Source organism: Lacerta agilis, chromosome 14 (genome assembly GCF_009819535.1).
Source record: "Lacerta agilis isolate rLacAgi1 chromosome 14, rLacAgi1.pri, whole genome shotgun sequence".
In the NCBI taxonomy this organism is placed as follows: Eukaryota; Metazoa; Chordata; class Lepidosauria; order Squamata; family Lacertidae; genus Lacerta; species Lacerta agilis.
The window spans coordinates 7,242,845-7,261,563 of record NC_046325.1 but is presented as its reverse complement, the minus strand read 5'-3'; the positions used below and the strand labels follow the sequence as shown (position 1 = coordinate 7,261,563).

Here is an 18,719-nt window from a genome sequence, read left to right as displayed (position 1 = left end):
AGGATTGTGATGGTGATGATAAACAGGCATATCTAATGCTTCTAATAATGTGCAAGACTAAGAATGTGATTGAGAAAGAGGAGTGCCCAGAGTGGACCAGGATGGTATTTTTTTTTTTTTTAACAACTCATAGATTTATAGATTCAAGTATTACTTTCTCTCTCTCTCTCTCTCTCTCCACCTAAACAGACCTCCAACACACCAGCAGATAAATATTAAAAATGTGACACTCCCTTCTCTGAGGTTTGCAATCTAAAAGGTATAACAAAAAAGGAAAGGGGATTTGGAGGAATGTAGACAGGAAAATACTCTTACTGTGGAACCTCAAATATTCTGTGATGTGTGCTCTTTGAAGAAAATTCATAAAACACATAAAAGAGCTGGGAACCTATCCCACCAATTATGAGGCCACCTGGCTGGTACTACTCATGTGGAACAAGAAATGGATTCTTCACTGGGCACCGCAAAGTATCTTCTGTGCACTCAACAGGGGATTTCAGAAATATCAATAGCCACAACAACATAGCCATCCAGCTTTTCTAAAAATGCAGGACTTCATGTGCTCATCCTTAGCTAGAGCTGACTATTATGGGTGATGCCAATACAGTTCTACAAGAGCCCCCTGTGAACTGTTTTTGAGAATCGAAAGATTATATATATAAAAAAAACATGTTATTAATAGTATATGAGAGTGCTGAAACTCTGATTTAAATTCTGGTGGAGCGGGGCGGCGGCGGCGGGGGGGGTCAGAAATGAAACTCATGAAGTATAATTTTCTGTCTCTTGCTCCTATTTCCAGCTATCTATGGCATATGAGATTGTTTTTGATGGTTTTCAGATTTGTTTTTTTTTTTTTTTTACTAGTGCCTTTGAAAAAACGACTCTGGCTTTGATTAGGTACACCTTGCTCACAGGTCCTCCTCCAGTTAAAAAAAACAAACAAACCCCACCACTGACTCCAGTGTTGCTTCTCCCATAACCACAGCCTTGATTCATGCAGTAATAAAAATTCATTTAAAATAGGGGAAAATAAAATGGGTTTTTTATATCCTTTTCCTTATTAATTGTTCTCTACTGTTTAGCTGAGGCCTCAGCAAAATGATGTAGCATTTAGGAGCAAAGATACAGCCCAATAACCCAGCACTGGAGGCCAAAATGGAGAAGATCTCCACAGCTACCATGTATTTCCCTTTGGTGCTCAGGTAAGTTGGGACAAAGGACAGCCAAACACTGCAGAAGAGCAACATGCTGAAGGTAATGAATTTTGCTTCATTAAAACTGTCAGGTAATCTGCGGGCCAGAAATGCCACAATGAAGCTGGCAATGGCCAAGAGGCCCATGTAGCCCAAGACACAATAAAACATGGCAACAGACCCTTCATTACATTGCAGAATGATTTCTGTGGTCACAGAGTGCATATCTAAATCAGGATATGGGGGAGTAGTTGCCAACCACAAAGTACAAATATTTGCTTGAATAAGACAAGAGGAAAGGACAATGGAGAAGGCCAATCTTTTCCCCACCCATTTCTTTATGTTTGACCCTGGCTTAGTGGCCATGAAAGCTACAACAACAGTGACAGTTTTGGCCAAGATGCAAGAAACTGCCACAGAGAAGATCATGCCAAAGGTAGTTTGTCTCAGAAGACAAGTCGCTATCCCAGGTTTCCCAAGGAATAGAAAAGTAGAGAGGAAGCAGAACAGAAGGGAGATGAGGAGAGTGTAGGTGAGGGCCCGGTTGTTGGCTTTCACAATGGGAGTATCTTTGTGCTTCACAAAAGTACTAAACACTAAAGTTGTAACAATGGAAAAAAACAAAACAATTGAGACTAAACTGATCCCTGATGGTTCTTCATTTGATATGAAGTTTAGAGTTTTGGAGAGGCATCCATTTTTGTTCTTGTTGGGATATTGATCTTCTGGGCATCTGAAACAGTCATCCATATCTGAAAAACAGAAGTAGGTCAGATTCCAATGACAATATTATATTATGCTGAGTATGCTGAGTATACAGGTGAAACTCGAAAAATTAGAATATCATGGAAAAGTCCATTTATGTAAGCAATTGTTTGCATTAGCTACTGGAGTTTAATATATGCGATAGACTCATGACATGTAAAGCGAGATATGTCAAGCCTTTATTTGTTATAATTTTGATGATTATGGCGTACAGCTGATGAAAACCCCAAAGTTGAAATTGTTAATTTGGGGTTCTCATCAGCTGTATGTCATAATCATCACAATTATAACCAATAAAGGCTTGACATATCTCGCTTTGCATGTCATGAGTCTATCTCATTTATTAGTTTCATCTTTTAAGTTGAATTACTGAAAGAAATGAACCTTTCCAGGATATTCTAATTTTTCGAGTTTCACCTGTATAACACTTTAAATCACTTTAATATTTCTCCTTTTTAGGTTATCTTAATGTGAAACTGGGACGTGGGTGGAGCTGTGGTCTAAACCACAGAGCCTAGGGCTTGCCAATCAGAAGGTTGGTGGTTCGAATCCCCGCGACGGGGTGAGCTCCCGTTGCTCGGTCCCAGCTCCTGCCAACCTAGCAGTTCAAAAGCACGTAGAAAGTGCAAGTAGATAAATACGTACTGCTCCAGCAGGAAGGTAAACGGCGTTTCCGTGCACTGCTCTGGTTTGCCAGAAGCAGCTTAGTCATGCTGGCCACATGACCCAGAAGCTGTCTGCGGACAAACGCCGGTTCCCAATAGAGCGAGATGAGCTCACACCCCCAGAGTCGTCTGCGACTGGACCTACAGTCAGGGGTACCTTTACCTTTACCTTTAATGTGAAACTAAAGGTAGCCCCAATCTTCATTGGGGCTTACTCTCAAATCTATGTAGAAAATATTGGACCAGGAGTATTTGTTTTACTACCGTAATTATTATTGAGAGGATAATGGCATCAGCAGAGAAACATTTGCAAATCATTCTAAGCAAAGTACAGTGGTACCTTGGTTTTCGAACAGCTTAGTTCTCAAACAACTTGGAACCCGAATGCAGCAAACCTGAACTTTGTGAACTTTTTTTGAAAGCCAAACATGCTCCGTTTTTAGTCCTCTGCTTCCAATTAGAGTGTTACTCTTCCAGATTGAGTGTTGCGTTTCTGATTTGAGTCCCCCACTTCCGATTAGATATTTGGAGCTTATATTTGGTGGTGCTGTTTTTGCTTTGCTTTGCTTTTCTTTTTTTGCATTTTTGTTTGTGTGGTTTTCCTGGTTAATTTGTTTTTGTGAATGTGTAGAACCCAGTACAGCTACTGATGGATTTATGGAACGTGTGTCTGTGGAAATGGATAAATCTGCAAAGTCAAGAGAACCATTAACAGAACAACAATAGAGGTAGTAAAATTCATGTTAAATTCCTGTTTTAGGAGTTGTTTTTAAAAGTCTGGAATGGATTAATCCATTTTGCATTACTTTCTATGGGAAAGTGCACCTTGGTTTCAGAATGTTTTGGTTTTGGAATGGACTTCCGGAATGGATTAAGTTTGAGAACCAAGGTACCACTGTACTTTACTTATATATACAGAATGATAATTTAACATTTGTAAGTAGATACAGTATTAGAAAACAATCCATATTAATCCTTTCTTTAAAAAAGAGAAAATATTATTTCATTGTCATATACCATTTTGGTTTGAAATCTTGCCTTCTGGACATGCAGCACAATCATAACAGCAAAAATGTTTTCCTTCTTTCCTTTTCTTCTGATAACCAGGGCGGCAGTGCTCATTACAAAGAGAAATTGGAGTGACCTATCCATATACAAGAAAGGAGTCTGAGGTGAGGTTTTTCTGTTTGATGGACAGTATCAGGATCAAAATACATCAGAACACTGATATCTCTGGAAACAATTATGTCAGTTAGAAAGTTATGTAATGCAACGTCTAACTAGAAAAAATATTTGACCCCTTTTCCCACACTGATTTGTCTTTATGTTTGTGTAGAATGACCACTCCCCGCATCAAATGGGGGGCGCCTTTTGAGTGGTCGTGCGCAGCCCCCCGGATCCCAATGCAACACCTGGTAGTCCGGGCTGGCTTCATCCTCCCCAGGCTGGATACCTGGAGGTCTCTGCCTACCTCAGCCAACTGCCCAATCCCGCCTGGGGAGGTGTTGCCAGGGGATTGGCCAGGCAAGGGGAGGGACTGTCATGCCCACACAACAGAAGGTGAATCTTACCTGCGAAGCTGCAGTCAGCTGGGGCTTGAGGCAGTGACCCACGCCCCCCCATGCAGCGGTGATACCAGGGTTCCCTGTTAAAGGGGTCTTGAGGGGAGGCATTGGCCATACGCCGATAGGTTGTGATTGCTCTCCCCTCCAACGGCGGCAAAATGGGGGGCGGTCTCTCTGCTTGAACATATGTTCTCCAGAGCTATCCCAATCCCCACACATTCTGAATAACGCTGAAGTCTCCCAGATCCCCAGCTGGGGACTGGGAAGGATAAGCGTCCAATGCCTGAGCCAAGGTCTCCCTACACCTGAAACTTAATAAAGTTGTGGCCAATTTTAATCCCACAGCACATTGTCTTGAGTCATTATTCCATTCGGGGGTCGCCTGGGGTAGGGGGGACTCTGCCTGTCCACACAAAAATATTGTGTAATTTTGTGTAATAATGATAACGCTTCTATAAAACACATGGTTTTACAATGTCCTGTAATTAATAGGTTTTGGGAGAAAGTACTGGATTATATAAATATCAAAACCAAAACCAGAGAATACTGTTATTTTGAACTAACGACATACGTAGTGTATAGAATTTGACAACTAGACAACATGAATGGATTCTCCTTACCTTTACTATGGCCAAAAGACTGATATTGCTGCATTGGAAAGATTAATGCATGACTCCATCTGTTAAATGGACTGAAGACCTAACTACACTTACCATACAGGAGTGGATTGTTTCTAGATGTGGGCTTTGAATAGACATCTATAATTAAACTTGGAACTCATTTATACAAAATAGAGTTGGTTAAAAAAATGTAAGTGTAAACTGTAAACAATTGTTATATTGATTTACTATACCCCCCCTTCCTCTTTCCCATTTTCTTTTCTTTCTTTCTTCATTTTTTTAAAAACATTTTTTCTACATGGCATTTAAATTTGTGGGGGTGGGGTGATTTGCCACTTACGCAATGCAAATAGAGACTACCCACTACTGGCTCACTAATACATTTTAAAATGCCATATATAAATGTGGTACAGATAACATCTATATAAAATATAGCATTGAGTTCTTTTCTTTTCTTTTCTTTTTATACTTCATTGCTGCACCTATCCCTTCAGTGTGGTAGACAGCCACACTATTCCCATGACCCTATAATATAAAAGACAGATGGTATGTAGAAAAGAAGTGATTCTTCTGCCAGGCCACATCTATGTAGCAAATGCAGGGGGTAACAATAATAACCAAGGATCTGGACCTGGTTAAAACCTTTGTGCCACATGATCATGTCCTCATGAATGATGAATTTCTTTCCTTCATGAGAATGGTCATCCACCTGCCCAACTTTAATTCGGAGGAAGGACCTGTTTGGGAATGTGACCATGTTCATGATGTCAAATCCACCTTCCATTTCCCTTTTAGCAGTGAAGGCCATGGATTCTCCAGCTGAGTTGTTAAAGGAAATATCACCAAGAAAAGGGTGGAGCTAATTGAAGGATAAAAATATGAAATGAGAGGAAGTAATGCAGATTTTGCACGTAATGCCATGGGGAGACCCAGCCAGATGGGCGGGGTATAAATAAATTATTATTATTATTATTATTATTATTATTATTATTATTATTATTATTATTATTACTACTACTACTACTACTACTACTATTTAGAAACACAGTTCTTTACTAGTATTGTTTCTCAATAACCAAGAGTGAAAAATCAGCAATTCTGCTATAGCTGATATTGTTACAGAAGCCCAGGATCTGTCCCTCTCTCTGCCAAGCTGTGCCAAGAGTGCATGGGATCCCAGGCAGCCAAACAGGGTCTGTGTCCCTTTTGAGAACAGAAGACACAGAGGAGGCTGTCGTGCTTCATGAAATAAGGTTTATTCTCCTATTTACACCCTCAGTCTCTCTTTCATATCACAAATAACCTCAAATCCTAGCATTTATTAATGTTAGTGTTTAGGGGGACCCCCACACCAGTTCTGTAACAATATTAACTCCATAATATGCAAGGTGTTTTCAGTGAATAAAATATACCATTCCAGATGAGAATCTGGAAATTGTCTTATATCATACTGATGGACTCAATGTTCTATTTAAAACAAAACAAAAAAACAAAAAAGCCATTACCTGCCAAGCCTGCAGTTCTTGAAGTTTGAATATTTTATGACCCCTCCTTTTTCTGTGCCAGGACCTAGTTAAATAAATGTCATGTAAAGCATGAGCTACCACATGCACAGCATTGTAGATACTGTAGCTGTGTCCAGTCATGCGCTTTTCAAAAAGAGGATCTGGAAGGTTCTCCAGTCGCTCCTCACCAGTACATTGTTCACTGATGTCCATGAGGACACTGGGGTTTGGAAAAGTACAGTCAAATGCTTGCTCCCAGAAGTCCCTCAGAAAACCATCTCCGTCTCTGCCACCCATTTTTATGCTCTGAAGAAATTCCTTGAACCCTATAATTGTTTTTGAATGAATTGTGAAGCAAATGGCACCTTGGAAGAGATCAAGATCCCAAGTCCTTTGAACCCCCAACAATATGAAATCTACCTGAGTTGTTATGATCCAAACCTTTCTAAATGATGATCTGTTCACATTTTCAGGATCTCGCAGAATGACATTAGCGGTCACCCATATAGTTGCCATAGATTCTCCATAGACAATAATTGCATTGGCTTTGGAATCTGTAAGATCTGTATAATGACTCGACAATGCATCACACAATTCATTCCACATATCAAAACGGGGGAGTTTGGGGAGCTTTTGTGTAAAGGCTGAACACATTCCATTTTGGGAAAGCAAAGGTTCCATGGTCTGCAGGAAATTTTGTCCACTCTCATCATCAACAACAAAGAGTCCAACCCATGTCCATCCAAAATACTTAAGCAGGTTGATAATCCCCATGTATTGGTGGGCTTCATTAGGCACTGTGCGGTAGAAGGACGCGATGTCACTTGTTTCACTCTCCTCTTCAGTGGGAAAGGAACCATAAGTGAGCTAAAAGACATTGTACTGATATTACAGAAGGAAACCAGGAGAATTCTTTGCGAGTATATGCGAGTATTGTTTATTCAACAAATAGTTGAAGCAATTGGTAGTTTCTGTGTGTGAGGGTGTTACCAACTTGCTCCGTAACCGCTGGACCAAACAGCATCAAATTAGGACATAGTATTCCATGACCATCAGGGAATAACATGGGATAATTAAATTTCAAAAAAAACCCACACCTGACATACCTAAAATAAATAATAAACGCAAAAAATTGGTGCGCCTATTAGATGTCACCAGCAACAGCACTGATATCACAACCAGCAACCAATAGAAAGGCACCACCCAACTCCCAAGGCAACAACTTACAGCCAGGCTTTGCGAGGCCAGGTTGCTATGGTAACGCAGGGCAAAAATGGAGGCCACCAACCCCCGAAGAAGATGTCTGTGTGTGCGTGCGCACCTTCCAGGGCCACAGCAATCGACAGCCGCTTTCCAGAATGTGAACTCCATTTGCAATTATACAGCAGTAAGCAACAGAGTTTTGGGGTGACCAGGGAAAGTGCGGGGGAGGGGGAGGAAGCAGGCAGAAATGGGGGAAAGACTGAGAGGAGACAGGAAGAAATTCAACAGGAGAAGATGTGTGGAGGCAGTCAGAAACGGGGGGAAGACAGAGAGGAGGCTGGCGGAAATTCAACGGGAGAAGCTGTGTGGAGGAAGGAAGAAACGGGGGAAAGCAGAGAGGAGGCAGGTGGAAATTCAATGGGAGAAGTTGTGGGCATGGACAGTTTACATTTATATATATATGTATAGATCTTCCTTTTCCATTTCACAAAAAAAGCTACTGCAACATGCGGCCGGGCCAGCTAGTTTTCTAATAAAATGGGAACTACCAAAAGGGTCCCCTGTGCTTATCTTAACATTTGAGGTGATCTGTGGAGAATGGTTTAGTCTTTTAGACATTTTGTGTTGTTTAGGGCTAAAAACTGAACAGGCCTGAGCCTCTTGAATTGGACTCATAAAGGAACAGGAGAAGTATAGAATTGTGGAAATCATCATTTCACCACATTTACAAACCCCACCTGTGGAATCTTGTAGAGGGATATGGTGTCAGCCATATGGAAAGAAGTGTCATAGCTAAGTCCCCCGATGATGGCTATGAGGTTTTTCTGAGGGTCACATTTGTAGTTCAGGATGAAATGATGTGATTTGAAGAGCAAGTCGAGTGTGGTACGATAGGTCATCCTTGCATCAAAATAGCTGTCATAGATATGGAACCCAAGTGTGACATTGGATAATATCTTGGGGTTCTTGTTTACCTCTTCTACAGCAAATGCTAAGGCAAGGACATGCTGGTAGAATTTTGTCATCATACTGCACATAAAGCGAATTAATTGAAATTTTCAGAGGGGAAGTGTACCGTACATTTCAACCTACAATAATAGGAGTCATTTATATCTCAAACTAATTCAGATTGAAATAATATTATTGTGTGTGTGTGTATATATATATATACATACATACTAAACTATGGAACAACAAACTGTCAATAGAAAATGTATGTTTCATCAGGACAGTAGTATACTGTACAGTATTCTGACACACCTGCTGTTAATATCTTGATTGACCTTTACAACTCATTTGATTAATAATAATAATAATAATAATAATAATAATAATAATAATAATACTTTCTCTTTTAGTAGGTGATCACAAATCCGATAAAGTGTGTCCTGGCCCATAAAAGCTGCAGTTCTATATATGCTTAACCTGGATGTAAGTCTCAAAGAATTCAGAGGGACTTGTCACTTAGTAAAATGTAGCAGAAAGGTCACAGCTCTGTGGTGAATCAGGCTTTTTGCAGGTGGTCCCAGGTTCAATCCCCAGAACCTCCAGGTTGTGCAGGAAATTTCCTGCTTGGAAACCTGGGGAGCTGCTGGCAGTCAGTGATGACAATACTGGTCTAGAAGGGCCAATGAAATGACCTGAGATATGACTTCATTTGTACCACCACATTATACATTCATTGTTATAAGTTCAATTGAAATCATTGAGAGAAGGTAGGTAGGCCTTTAAAGTTCAGAATGATTTGAAAAAGAAGGAATTTTCAAACTTGTATGTTTTTTGCTCAGAAATACATCCCATTGAGTTCAATGATGTTTACTGTCAGATAAATTGGTGTAGAATTGAAATCTTACATTTCTGTCTCCAACAATTAATTTGTTTTAATCCAACTGAATCCTTTTAAAGATACAGGCAGATTATTATTATTTTTTATCTTAGGTAATCAAAAAGGCAGCTAGAACTACTGTGAGGAAATTTTGGTTCACTGTCATGAAGTCTACAACCAATTGTGAAATTGAGATTCATTCTTCTAATGGAAGATATTATTATTATTAAACTCTTTAGAGAAAAACAAAGTTTCCTACATAAGCTCTTAGGTGTCAATGATAAAAAAAAAATTCCCTATTGTTAGCTTTACAGTCTAGAAGACCTGACAGAAAAGTTAAGGGGATTTGGAAGGATGCAGAGGGCGAGGGAAAACCCTTACTGTGGAAGTTCAAACATATTCTGTGAAGGGTGAACCTTGAAGAAATCTTCATAGAAAACATAACAGATCTGAGAAGCAATCCCACCAATAATGATGTCACCTGGCTGATACCACTCATGTGGAATTGGAAATGGATTGTGAATGGGGCACTTCATAGTATCTGCTTTGCCCATAAAAGGAAATAACAGAAACAGAAAGACCAATAGCCACCACATTCTTGCAGCCTATCTTCTATCCATATTCCCCTTTGTCTATCAGTAACAGCTGACTGACTTAAACAGATTGAAGTGGATGATGTCTGACTCTGCCAATACAGCAGCGTAAGGAAAACCTAAAAGTCTTATTTTAGAATCAAAGGATTATAGACACATGCCTTGAATGTCATTAAGATTGCTAACCCTCTGGTTTTAATTCTGGCCAGTAAATAATGGGGGGGGGCATATAAAATTGATAGAGCCCTTCCTTTCTCTTGCCCCTACCCTTCATGGTACAGAGACGTATTTATTGTAATCACTTCAGGCTTGTTCATTCTCTGTTTTCTAATTGCTCCTTCTCTTGTGGACAAATTATAGTGATTTGGATAAGTGCAAAGAAAGAGAACTTCTTCAAAGCTTTAGCTCAAAGGGGCATTTAAATGTGTAACAAACATGTTGGGTTGTGTGTTTTTCCCAAGTCTGTGCACATGTTACCTCTGTTCCTTAGTGGCACAAAAGGTGACAATTTGCCTACAGTTTCCATGGTGAGCAAAAACCACAGGGAAAGTCAGATTGAAATCAAAGTGAAATGAAGTTGGACTGGATGGCCCTTGTGGTCTCTTCCAATTCTATGATTCTATGCATTACAAAGCAGCAAATCCCAAAATAAAGATCACTGCCCAACTCCAGGTTTACCAAACACTGGACAACTCACATTTCTCAGGAGAATAGAAATGGAGTATGATACAGTTGTGCCATCAAGGTGATGGGACTTACAGGGCAATCATACACACAATAAACTGGTGTAGAATTAAATTACACTGGAATAAAGTACACTAGATACAAACCAAGATCCAGAACTGGACTACCGTTGGCTGAGCTGCCCAAACCCAACAGAAGGAAAATAAGCCCACCTCTAGTGTCGCCAGTCAAGAAACATTTGTGTGTGATACAACACCTTTATTGAGGACAGATGTTACAAAAGCATTCACAATAATTCACTGCACAGAAGCATATGGTTTCAGCTAACTTTGGTTAGCTTAAGCACTTTAAATACAAAGCTAAATCCTCCCTCACCAGGGGCGTCATTTCCCCACACACACATTGTGGGGGCATCAGCGCTCACCCGGGGTGGAGGGGGATGGAGGCGCTCAATATTGGGGGCAGGGCTTAGCCCCCTTCCAGAAATACTGAGAGGGGTGAAGCACCTTCCATCGTCTACAGATAACACCCCTGTCCCTCACTCTTTATCCCAAAACCATGTTCGAGAACAGTGCTGACCCTACTAGCCAGTGTGGTGTAGTGGTTAAGAGCGGTAGACTTGTAATCTGGGGAACCGCTCCTCCACATGCAGCTGCTTGGTGACCTTGGGCTAGTTACACTTCTTTGAAGTCTCTCAGCCCCACTCAGCTCACAGAGTGTTTGTTGTGGGGGAGGAAGGGAAAGGAAAATGTTAGCTGCTTTGAGACTCCTTCGGGTAGTGATAAAGCGGGATATCAAATCCAAACTCCTCCTCCTCCTCCTCCTCCATCTTCTCAGCTTATCTCACCCTGCCACTAACCGTACACTCCCTCCCACATCCAACTCCAACTTCCCTAACTCTTATCCAATCATTAATCACTTCCAACATTCCAGGCACACCCTGTCCCATCGTAATACTCATCTAATATGCTTGTCTACATATTTAGCACAATACGAACCAGAACAGACTGATTTGAAATAATTCCTCAACTATGTCTCTATATGAGAGCATCATAGCCCAATAATATTGGTGGCATATTAATAATTTTTTTTTAATTATCCCTGCTTTTATTTTCCAAACTACACATCATCAACTTTCCAGTTTCCTAGAGACCAAATCTTCACTGTCAGTCCAACAGCACTCTAAAAGAAACCTGTGAAGACAGAGAGGATATATTTTCCCTTTCTGCCTCAATGAGAACTGCAAATATAAGTCGAATAGAACTCACCATTGTCTGCATGCACACATTTTGAGTTTTTCTACCCGCTTTGAGATATGCTACAATCAATCAGGATGTTTTTATGAAAGAAAAATAAAACAAATTTCCACAGAGCCAGAAAGATACACATTTCAATCTGTTTTGTGGCATCTTCTTGTACAACATAATTTCTCAGTCTTCTTCATACCAGGTCAACCTTAGATGACATTTCTAAACTTGATATTTTGAAAACTCCTATAACACACTTGGGAGTTTGCTACATTGGGAAAGAAAAATACCTTCCTATGTGTTGTATATACATATTATTACACTGTGAAACAAATTGGTGCTGTGGAGTTCCATTTTTGCCAATATGATTCTCATACAAAGTTTACAACTCGATTAACTGAAATGCTTATTTGATGTGTCTAGACCCAGACTTGGCTTTCTATAACCCTATTCTCTACCTTCCTATTAATTCACGAATGCTCAGATTCTACCAGAATACAACTCTTCCCTGAAGGGCACATTTTTACTGTTCAAATTGCATCACAATGCAGTTGTTCCTTTTTGCTAGTTTCCATGCCCAGGAACTAACAAAGGACTAAGGCCTCAAACCAGTTACATGAGCTTGGGTTGGCATTGGAATAGCAGCAGATCCACTCTGGGGAGGCTGTGGTAAAATGACACTTCATATATAACAAGACAATGGAGGAAAATCGCAAATGTTATTTTTAATTCTTTCTCCTTATCAGTTGCTCTCTGTTGTTCATCTCTGGCCTCAGGGCAATAATGAAGCATTTTGGAGCGAAGATGAAGCCCAATAACCCAGCACTGGAGGCCAAGATGGAGATGATCTCCACCACCACCATGTACTTCCCTTTGGTGCTCAGGTAAGTTGGGACAAAGGACAGCCAAACACTGCAGAAGAGCAACATGCTGAAGGTAATGAACTTGGCTTCATTAAAACTGTCAGGTAATCTGCGGGCCAGAAATGCCACAATGAAGCTGGCAATGGCCAAGAGGCCCATGTAGCCCAGGACACAATAAAACAGGGTCACGGACCCCTCATTACATTGCACAATGATTTCTGTGGTTACAGAGTGCATATCTAAATTGGGGAATGGGGGAGATGTCATCAACCACAAAGTACAAATAATAGATTGAATAAAAGAACAGGAAACTACAACAGAGTAGGCCAGTCTTTTCCCTACCCACTTCCTCATGTTAGAGCCTGGCTTGGTGGCCATGAAAGCTACAACTACTGTGATTGTTTTGGCCAACATGCAAGAAACAGCCATAGAGAAGATCATGCCGAAAGCAGGTTGTCTGAGAAGACAGGTCACTTTCCCAGGTTTGCCGAGGAACAACAAAGAAGAAAGGAAACAGAGCAAAAGAGAGACCAGGAGAGTGTAGGTGAGGGCTCGGTTGTTGGCTTTGACTATGGGGGTATCTTTGTGCCTCGCAAAAGTGCCTAATACCAGAGTTGTGAGAAGGGAAAAAGAAAGAGCTACAGAAGCTAAGCTGATCCCAAAAGGTTCTTCAAAGGAAAGAAAGCTCATGGTTTTGGAGATGCATTGGCTTCTCATTTTGTTTGGATATTGATCTTCTGGGCATCTGAAACAGTCATCCATGTCTGAAAAAATAGAAATAGTCAAATTCAAAAGACAATTCATCTTGTTTCTTTATCTCCATATAAGCATGCTGATTCTTAGTACATGACAATGTAACATTTCATTTTGGCAGACCACCAGGGTCAATAGTATTATTATAAGTACCAATATGTGCCAAATATTCTGGTTGCTGCATGAATTTGGGCTGGTTGAAGAGCTAATAGACGAGCCCCCACATCCTATTATATTATTCATTATTTTACCATAACCCAATGAGCACATTAAAATTAATCAAACTGGGATAAAGGAAACTTTTTGCTTTTTTATGTCCTTCAGTGATATATATCATCACTCAACCATTTCCTATCTTGAACTAACACCAATCTCTCCTGAATTTAAGATTATTAACAGGATATAACTGACTTCACAGTATTATTTTAAAAATTTGAATTACTCAATGAATCCACTCCTACAATAAAATGTACCATGTGACCCAACTCCTTCATCACAATTACAGATACTCCCGTATCTTCAAAATCATCCATCTTATATAAACCAATAACATACCATTCTGAAAAAGATGTAATGCAAAAATAAAGTATACCAATATTGTCTTATGAAGAAGGTTTTTGTTAATGGGTGGAGGTTTCTTAAGTTACAATAATATAGTCTTTCTCTGACCATTGAGGATTTAAGAGAATTAGCAATTATGTAATATACATTTGCATTTTTCAAAGGAAGTTTAGTATAACTTTCCCATCTTACTAATCTTCTCTTTGGGATGCTCATTGTATGGTTACCAGTCTTACTCTTACTGATCCAGAAAGATGTTATTCCAGTAGGGTTTCTAAATTATCCCTCGGTAATTTAGATTTTGTTGTTCTTATTACTTAACCTAATTTATCTTCTCATCCATAAATGTCAAAAAGTTCTGTTAAGTACATTAACTTTATCTTCTCAGCATATTATCAGCTTATAATAATAATTCGTGCTGATATGGAATGGGACAAGGCCCCCCCCTTATTGTGGGAACTGGGCTGAAACAACTATCAGGCCCAGAACCTGGGGCATATAATCAAGTTTAGATCTCACTTTGAACAGATTGAAATAGTCATCACCACCATAAATTCTATCCTCGTTATCAATACTTTGTGATGAAAATGAAATGATTTCTTTCTCATGTACCATTCTGGTCTGAAATCTTGCCTTCTGGACATGGAGCACAGTCATAACAGCAAAAATTTTCACTTTCCTTTCTTTTCTTCTGATGACCAGGGGGGCAGTGCTCATTGCACACAGAAATGGGCATCACCTATCCACAAATAGGAAAGGAGTTTCAGGTTGGAGAAGTTCTCTTTCTGAATTTCCTTTAAAATATTTTTTTGCATAGGATCTAGCTTTATCTGCAGTCTGACCTTCAAGACCGCTTTCTTTCCAAGATTATCAAAATTGTTTCTAATGTTTCTCATTTGTATTTTGATATGCAAAGGACTGGCAGAGGGGAGTTGACATGTTAAGGGAGAATTTTTCAATTGAGATTTCTGCAATGGATACAGAGATAACCCAATGCTGGCTCACTAAAACATTTCATTGAGATCCCTCAGATGAGGCATAGCTTTAATTTGCAACAGATATGCTATTGGTTGCTGATGGTTCAGTGTCCCAACTAGGCTTTCAATGTGCTTGTTATCTGGGTCTTTAGTAGCCTAATGTGCATATAACATCACAGAAAATATAACTTTGTTTTTTCACTCACTGTTGTGCCGAAGCTTTCATTCTGCTAGACAGAAGTGTTATCCCTATGAAATTTTCAATAGAAAGATAAAGAGTTTGCAGAAAAAACCAAAAATTTCTGGCAGGACACATTTGTAGGTTACAGCAGACCTTCCCCCACACACCCAAAAACACTGTTAGAATGCTGACCTGGTTAAATCCTGGGGGCCACACTATCATGTCTTCATGAATGAAGAATTTCTTTCCTTCACGAGCATTATCATCCACCTCTCCAACTTTCACTCGAAGGAAGGATCTGTTTGGGAATATGACCATGTTCATGATGTCAAATCCACCTCCTATCTCCTTTTTCGCAGTAAAGGACAGTGATTCTCCAGCTGAATTGTTAAAGGAAATGCCATGAAGGTAAAGGTGGACCTGATTGAAAGATCAAAAGTCAAAAGGGCCGGGAGAGAAATGAAGACTTTGAATGTAATGAAATGATATAGAAACACACATTTTACTATTTGTGTTTGATCGTATTATCTAAGCAAGACCAAAAGTGAAAAATCAACTATTTTCCATAAAACCTAAAAACCTACATTATACATTGAGAGCATAATGTCTTTCCAGGCCGGAATGTGCAAAACATAACGTAAATATAGAAAGCTTTGTGAAATTTTAAAAAAAATACATAGCACCAGTTCATGCATTTTTAATTTTAATATTTTAATTTATTTCAATTTTTTAATCTTTGCAAATATAGATGTGGACTTCTTTTCAGCACATTACCTGCCACGGCTGCAGATCTTGATGTTCAAATACATTATGACCTATCCTTGCTCTCTGCTTGGATTTCATTAAATAAATGTCATGTAAAGCATGAGCCACTGCATGGACAGCATTGTAGATACTGTAGCTGTGGCCAGTCATGCCCATTTCAAAGAGTGGATCAGGAAGACTCTCCAGGCTTTCCTCTCCAGTACATTGTTCACTTGTGTTCATTCGCACACTGGGGTCTGGAAAATCACAGTCAAATGCTTGCTCCCAGAAGTCCTTCAGAAAGCCATTTTCATTTACTCCATCAGGTTTTATTCTCTGAAGAAACTCATGGAACCCTGGAAGCTCCTTTGAGTGAATTGTGAAGCAAATGGCCCCTTGGAAGAGACCAAGATGCCAACCTCTTTGAAGCCCTAACAACATGAAATCAATCTGAGTTGTTATGATCCAAACTTTTGTCACTGATGCAATTTCATTCTTTTCAAGATCTCGTAGAAGAAAGAAAATAGCTGTCAGCCATACGAGTGTCATAGATTCTCCATAGATGAGAAATGTGTGGGCTTTGTCGTCTGTGACATATTTGTAACAACTTAATAGTGTACCATAAATTTCCGCTGAATCATCGTACCGGGGTAGTTTCGGGAGTCTTTGTGCGAAGGCTGAACAAATTCCATTTTCGGATATCAATGGCTCCATGGTTTGCAAGAAATTTTGTCCACCTTCATCATTCACGACAAAGATTCCAACCCATGTCCATCCAAAATACTTCAGCAAGCTGATGATTCCCATGTATTGATGGGCTTCATTTGGAACCATGCGGTAGAAGGAAGGAATCTCATTTTCACCAATCTCATCCTCACTGGGAAATGAACCATAAGTGAGCTAAAAGATATTGCACAAATAATATCGTTATGAGCAATGATTTTCAGTTTATTTTCGAAAGTTATTGAGATATTTTAATGACTCAAAAAATACCCTTAACAATCCTATTGGACTTTTTTCCGGGAATATACTTTGAAATACATTTAACAATAAATAAATTGCAATTTCTGTACTGTTCTGCTCTCCCAGTTTTCCTATGCAGGAACAAACTGCTAGGATTCTAGCACTAACCTTTTCTTCCCATTTTATCTTCATCCTTCTTGTTTCATATTGAATGGTATTTTATTTTATAAAAATAATACGTATTTTATTAGTTCTATAGAAAGTGCGATGCTTTAGGTCCACAAGGAAGATCACAGGTCTGTTCTCCCTAGGAATCATTACATCCTCCCTGTTATTCAGAGAACCTACCTGTGGAATCTTGTACAAGCCTATGCTGTCTCTCATTTGGAAGGAAGCATCATAGCTAAGTCCCCCAATGATGGCCATGAGGTTTTTCTGCGTTCCACATTTATAGTTGGGGACAAATCTGTGAGATTTGAAGAGCAAGTCAATAGTGCTTCTTTGGGTCATCCTTGCATCGTGATAGCTGTCATAGATGTGGAACCCAAGAGTGATATTGGGCAAGATCTTGGGGTTTTCGTTGATCTCTTTCACAGCAAATGCCAAGGCAAGTATGTGCTGGTAGAATTTTGGCACCATACTGCAAATTAAGTGAATTAATATACAACTTCAGAGGACAATTCTACCTTGCATACAACCAACATACCACAATTCTGACCATTTCTGTCTCAAATGACCTTGATTGAAATGAAGACTTGCTACTTGCAATTTATCATTCTAAGCTAAGATACAACACAGAGGAGATGAAAATCTTCTATTCTGCATGGTACTTTGACCGACTCAAATTTCATCCCTTCCTCTAACTTCACAGCTCATTTGATTTGAAATGCAGAAATACTTTATCCTTTTTAGGTTACTGAACACTTCACATTTTCACGCTTCACATGAACAATTTTCTGACTCATAATGTTTATTTCCTATACTCACTTACCTTGAAGTAACCTCAACTGAATTAAATGGGATTTATCTCTGTGCTGAAGCTCAATGACAACATATGTGCGATTCTGCCAATTTTGTTTTACCTTTGTTTCCAATCTTAATGTCAATTCTTCACATTTTCACATTAGCCCAATGTCCACTTGCTGTATGAAATCTTGCCTAATATACCAATTTCTTTAAATCCTTTTTTGTGGGGGGGGGTGTAATATTTTCTAACATAATGTACTTTTGTATGTTATTTTGATTAATATGCATCTTTGTAAACATAACTTTTTGAAGCAGTGCATTGTAGAAAATTCCTGTGTTTTGGTTCATGGTTTTGTTTTTCAGAGTGTTAAATAAGTTAGTTTACCTTTAAATGTGCCCCAAATTGAATTCAACCCCAACATGGCAGATCATCTGTTTTTTTTTCCATGTAGACAGTCCATGATATAATCAGGGCATATACTGATATGTCTAGCAAAGACTAAAGTCAACCAATTTTGACAATACTGAATTAGAAGGAACAGTGGATTAACTGAGTTTAAGACAGCACCTGATATTCATGTATAGTTTCTTAAATCACTGAAATCAATGAGATGAGGCAGGCCTGATTTCAAACCCCATTAATTTTAAAAGAAAACAATTTCACTTAACTTTTGAGTGAATAGTCATACCAATAATTGTGTCCAATTGTGTTTACATTCAGGCCTACATTCGAATAAAGATTCCATATTGATGCCTTGATTATCTATATATTTATATTTTATCTATTTATTTCACAATTGTGAAGGCTGCTATAAATTTGGGAAATTTCAGTATCACTGCCCCATA

At 39.2% G+C, this 18,719-nt stretch overlaps 2 protein-coding genes across 2 annotated transcripts; both read right to left on the bottom strand.

The window, feature by feature from the left end:
- Positions 1 to 1,043: 1,043 nt before the first annotated feature.
- LOC117058929 (vomeronasal type-2 receptor 26-like) lies at positions 1,044 to 9,877 on the bottom strand. Its single transcript, XM_033170348.1, has 6 exons — positions 9,723 to 9,877; positions 8,254 to 8,545; positions 6,314 to 7,180; positions 5,440 to 5,667; positions 3,641 to 3,767; positions 1,044 to 1,945 (listed from the first exon to the last, which is right to left on the bottom strand). The coding sequence occupies exons 1-6, from the start codon at positions 9,875 to 9,877 to the stop codon at positions 1,044 to 1,046; spliced, it is 2,571 nt and encodes an 856-aa protein (XP_033026239.1).
- A 2,713-nt stretch (positions 9,878 to 12,590) lies between these two features.
- Positions 12,591 to 17,546, bottom strand: LOC117059295 (vomeronasal type-2 receptor 26-like). The gene is made up of 4 exons (XM_033170923.1): positions 17,256 to 17,546; positions 15,393 to 15,620; positions 14,655 to 14,781; positions 12,591 to 13,492 (listed from the first exon to the last, which is right to left on the bottom strand). Exons 1-4 carry the CDS (start codon positions 17,544 to 17,546, stop codon positions 12,591 to 12,593), a joined length of 1,548 nt encoding a protein of 515 aa, XP_033026814.1.
- Between the last annotated feature and the right edge of the window lie 1,173 nt (positions 17,547 to 18,719).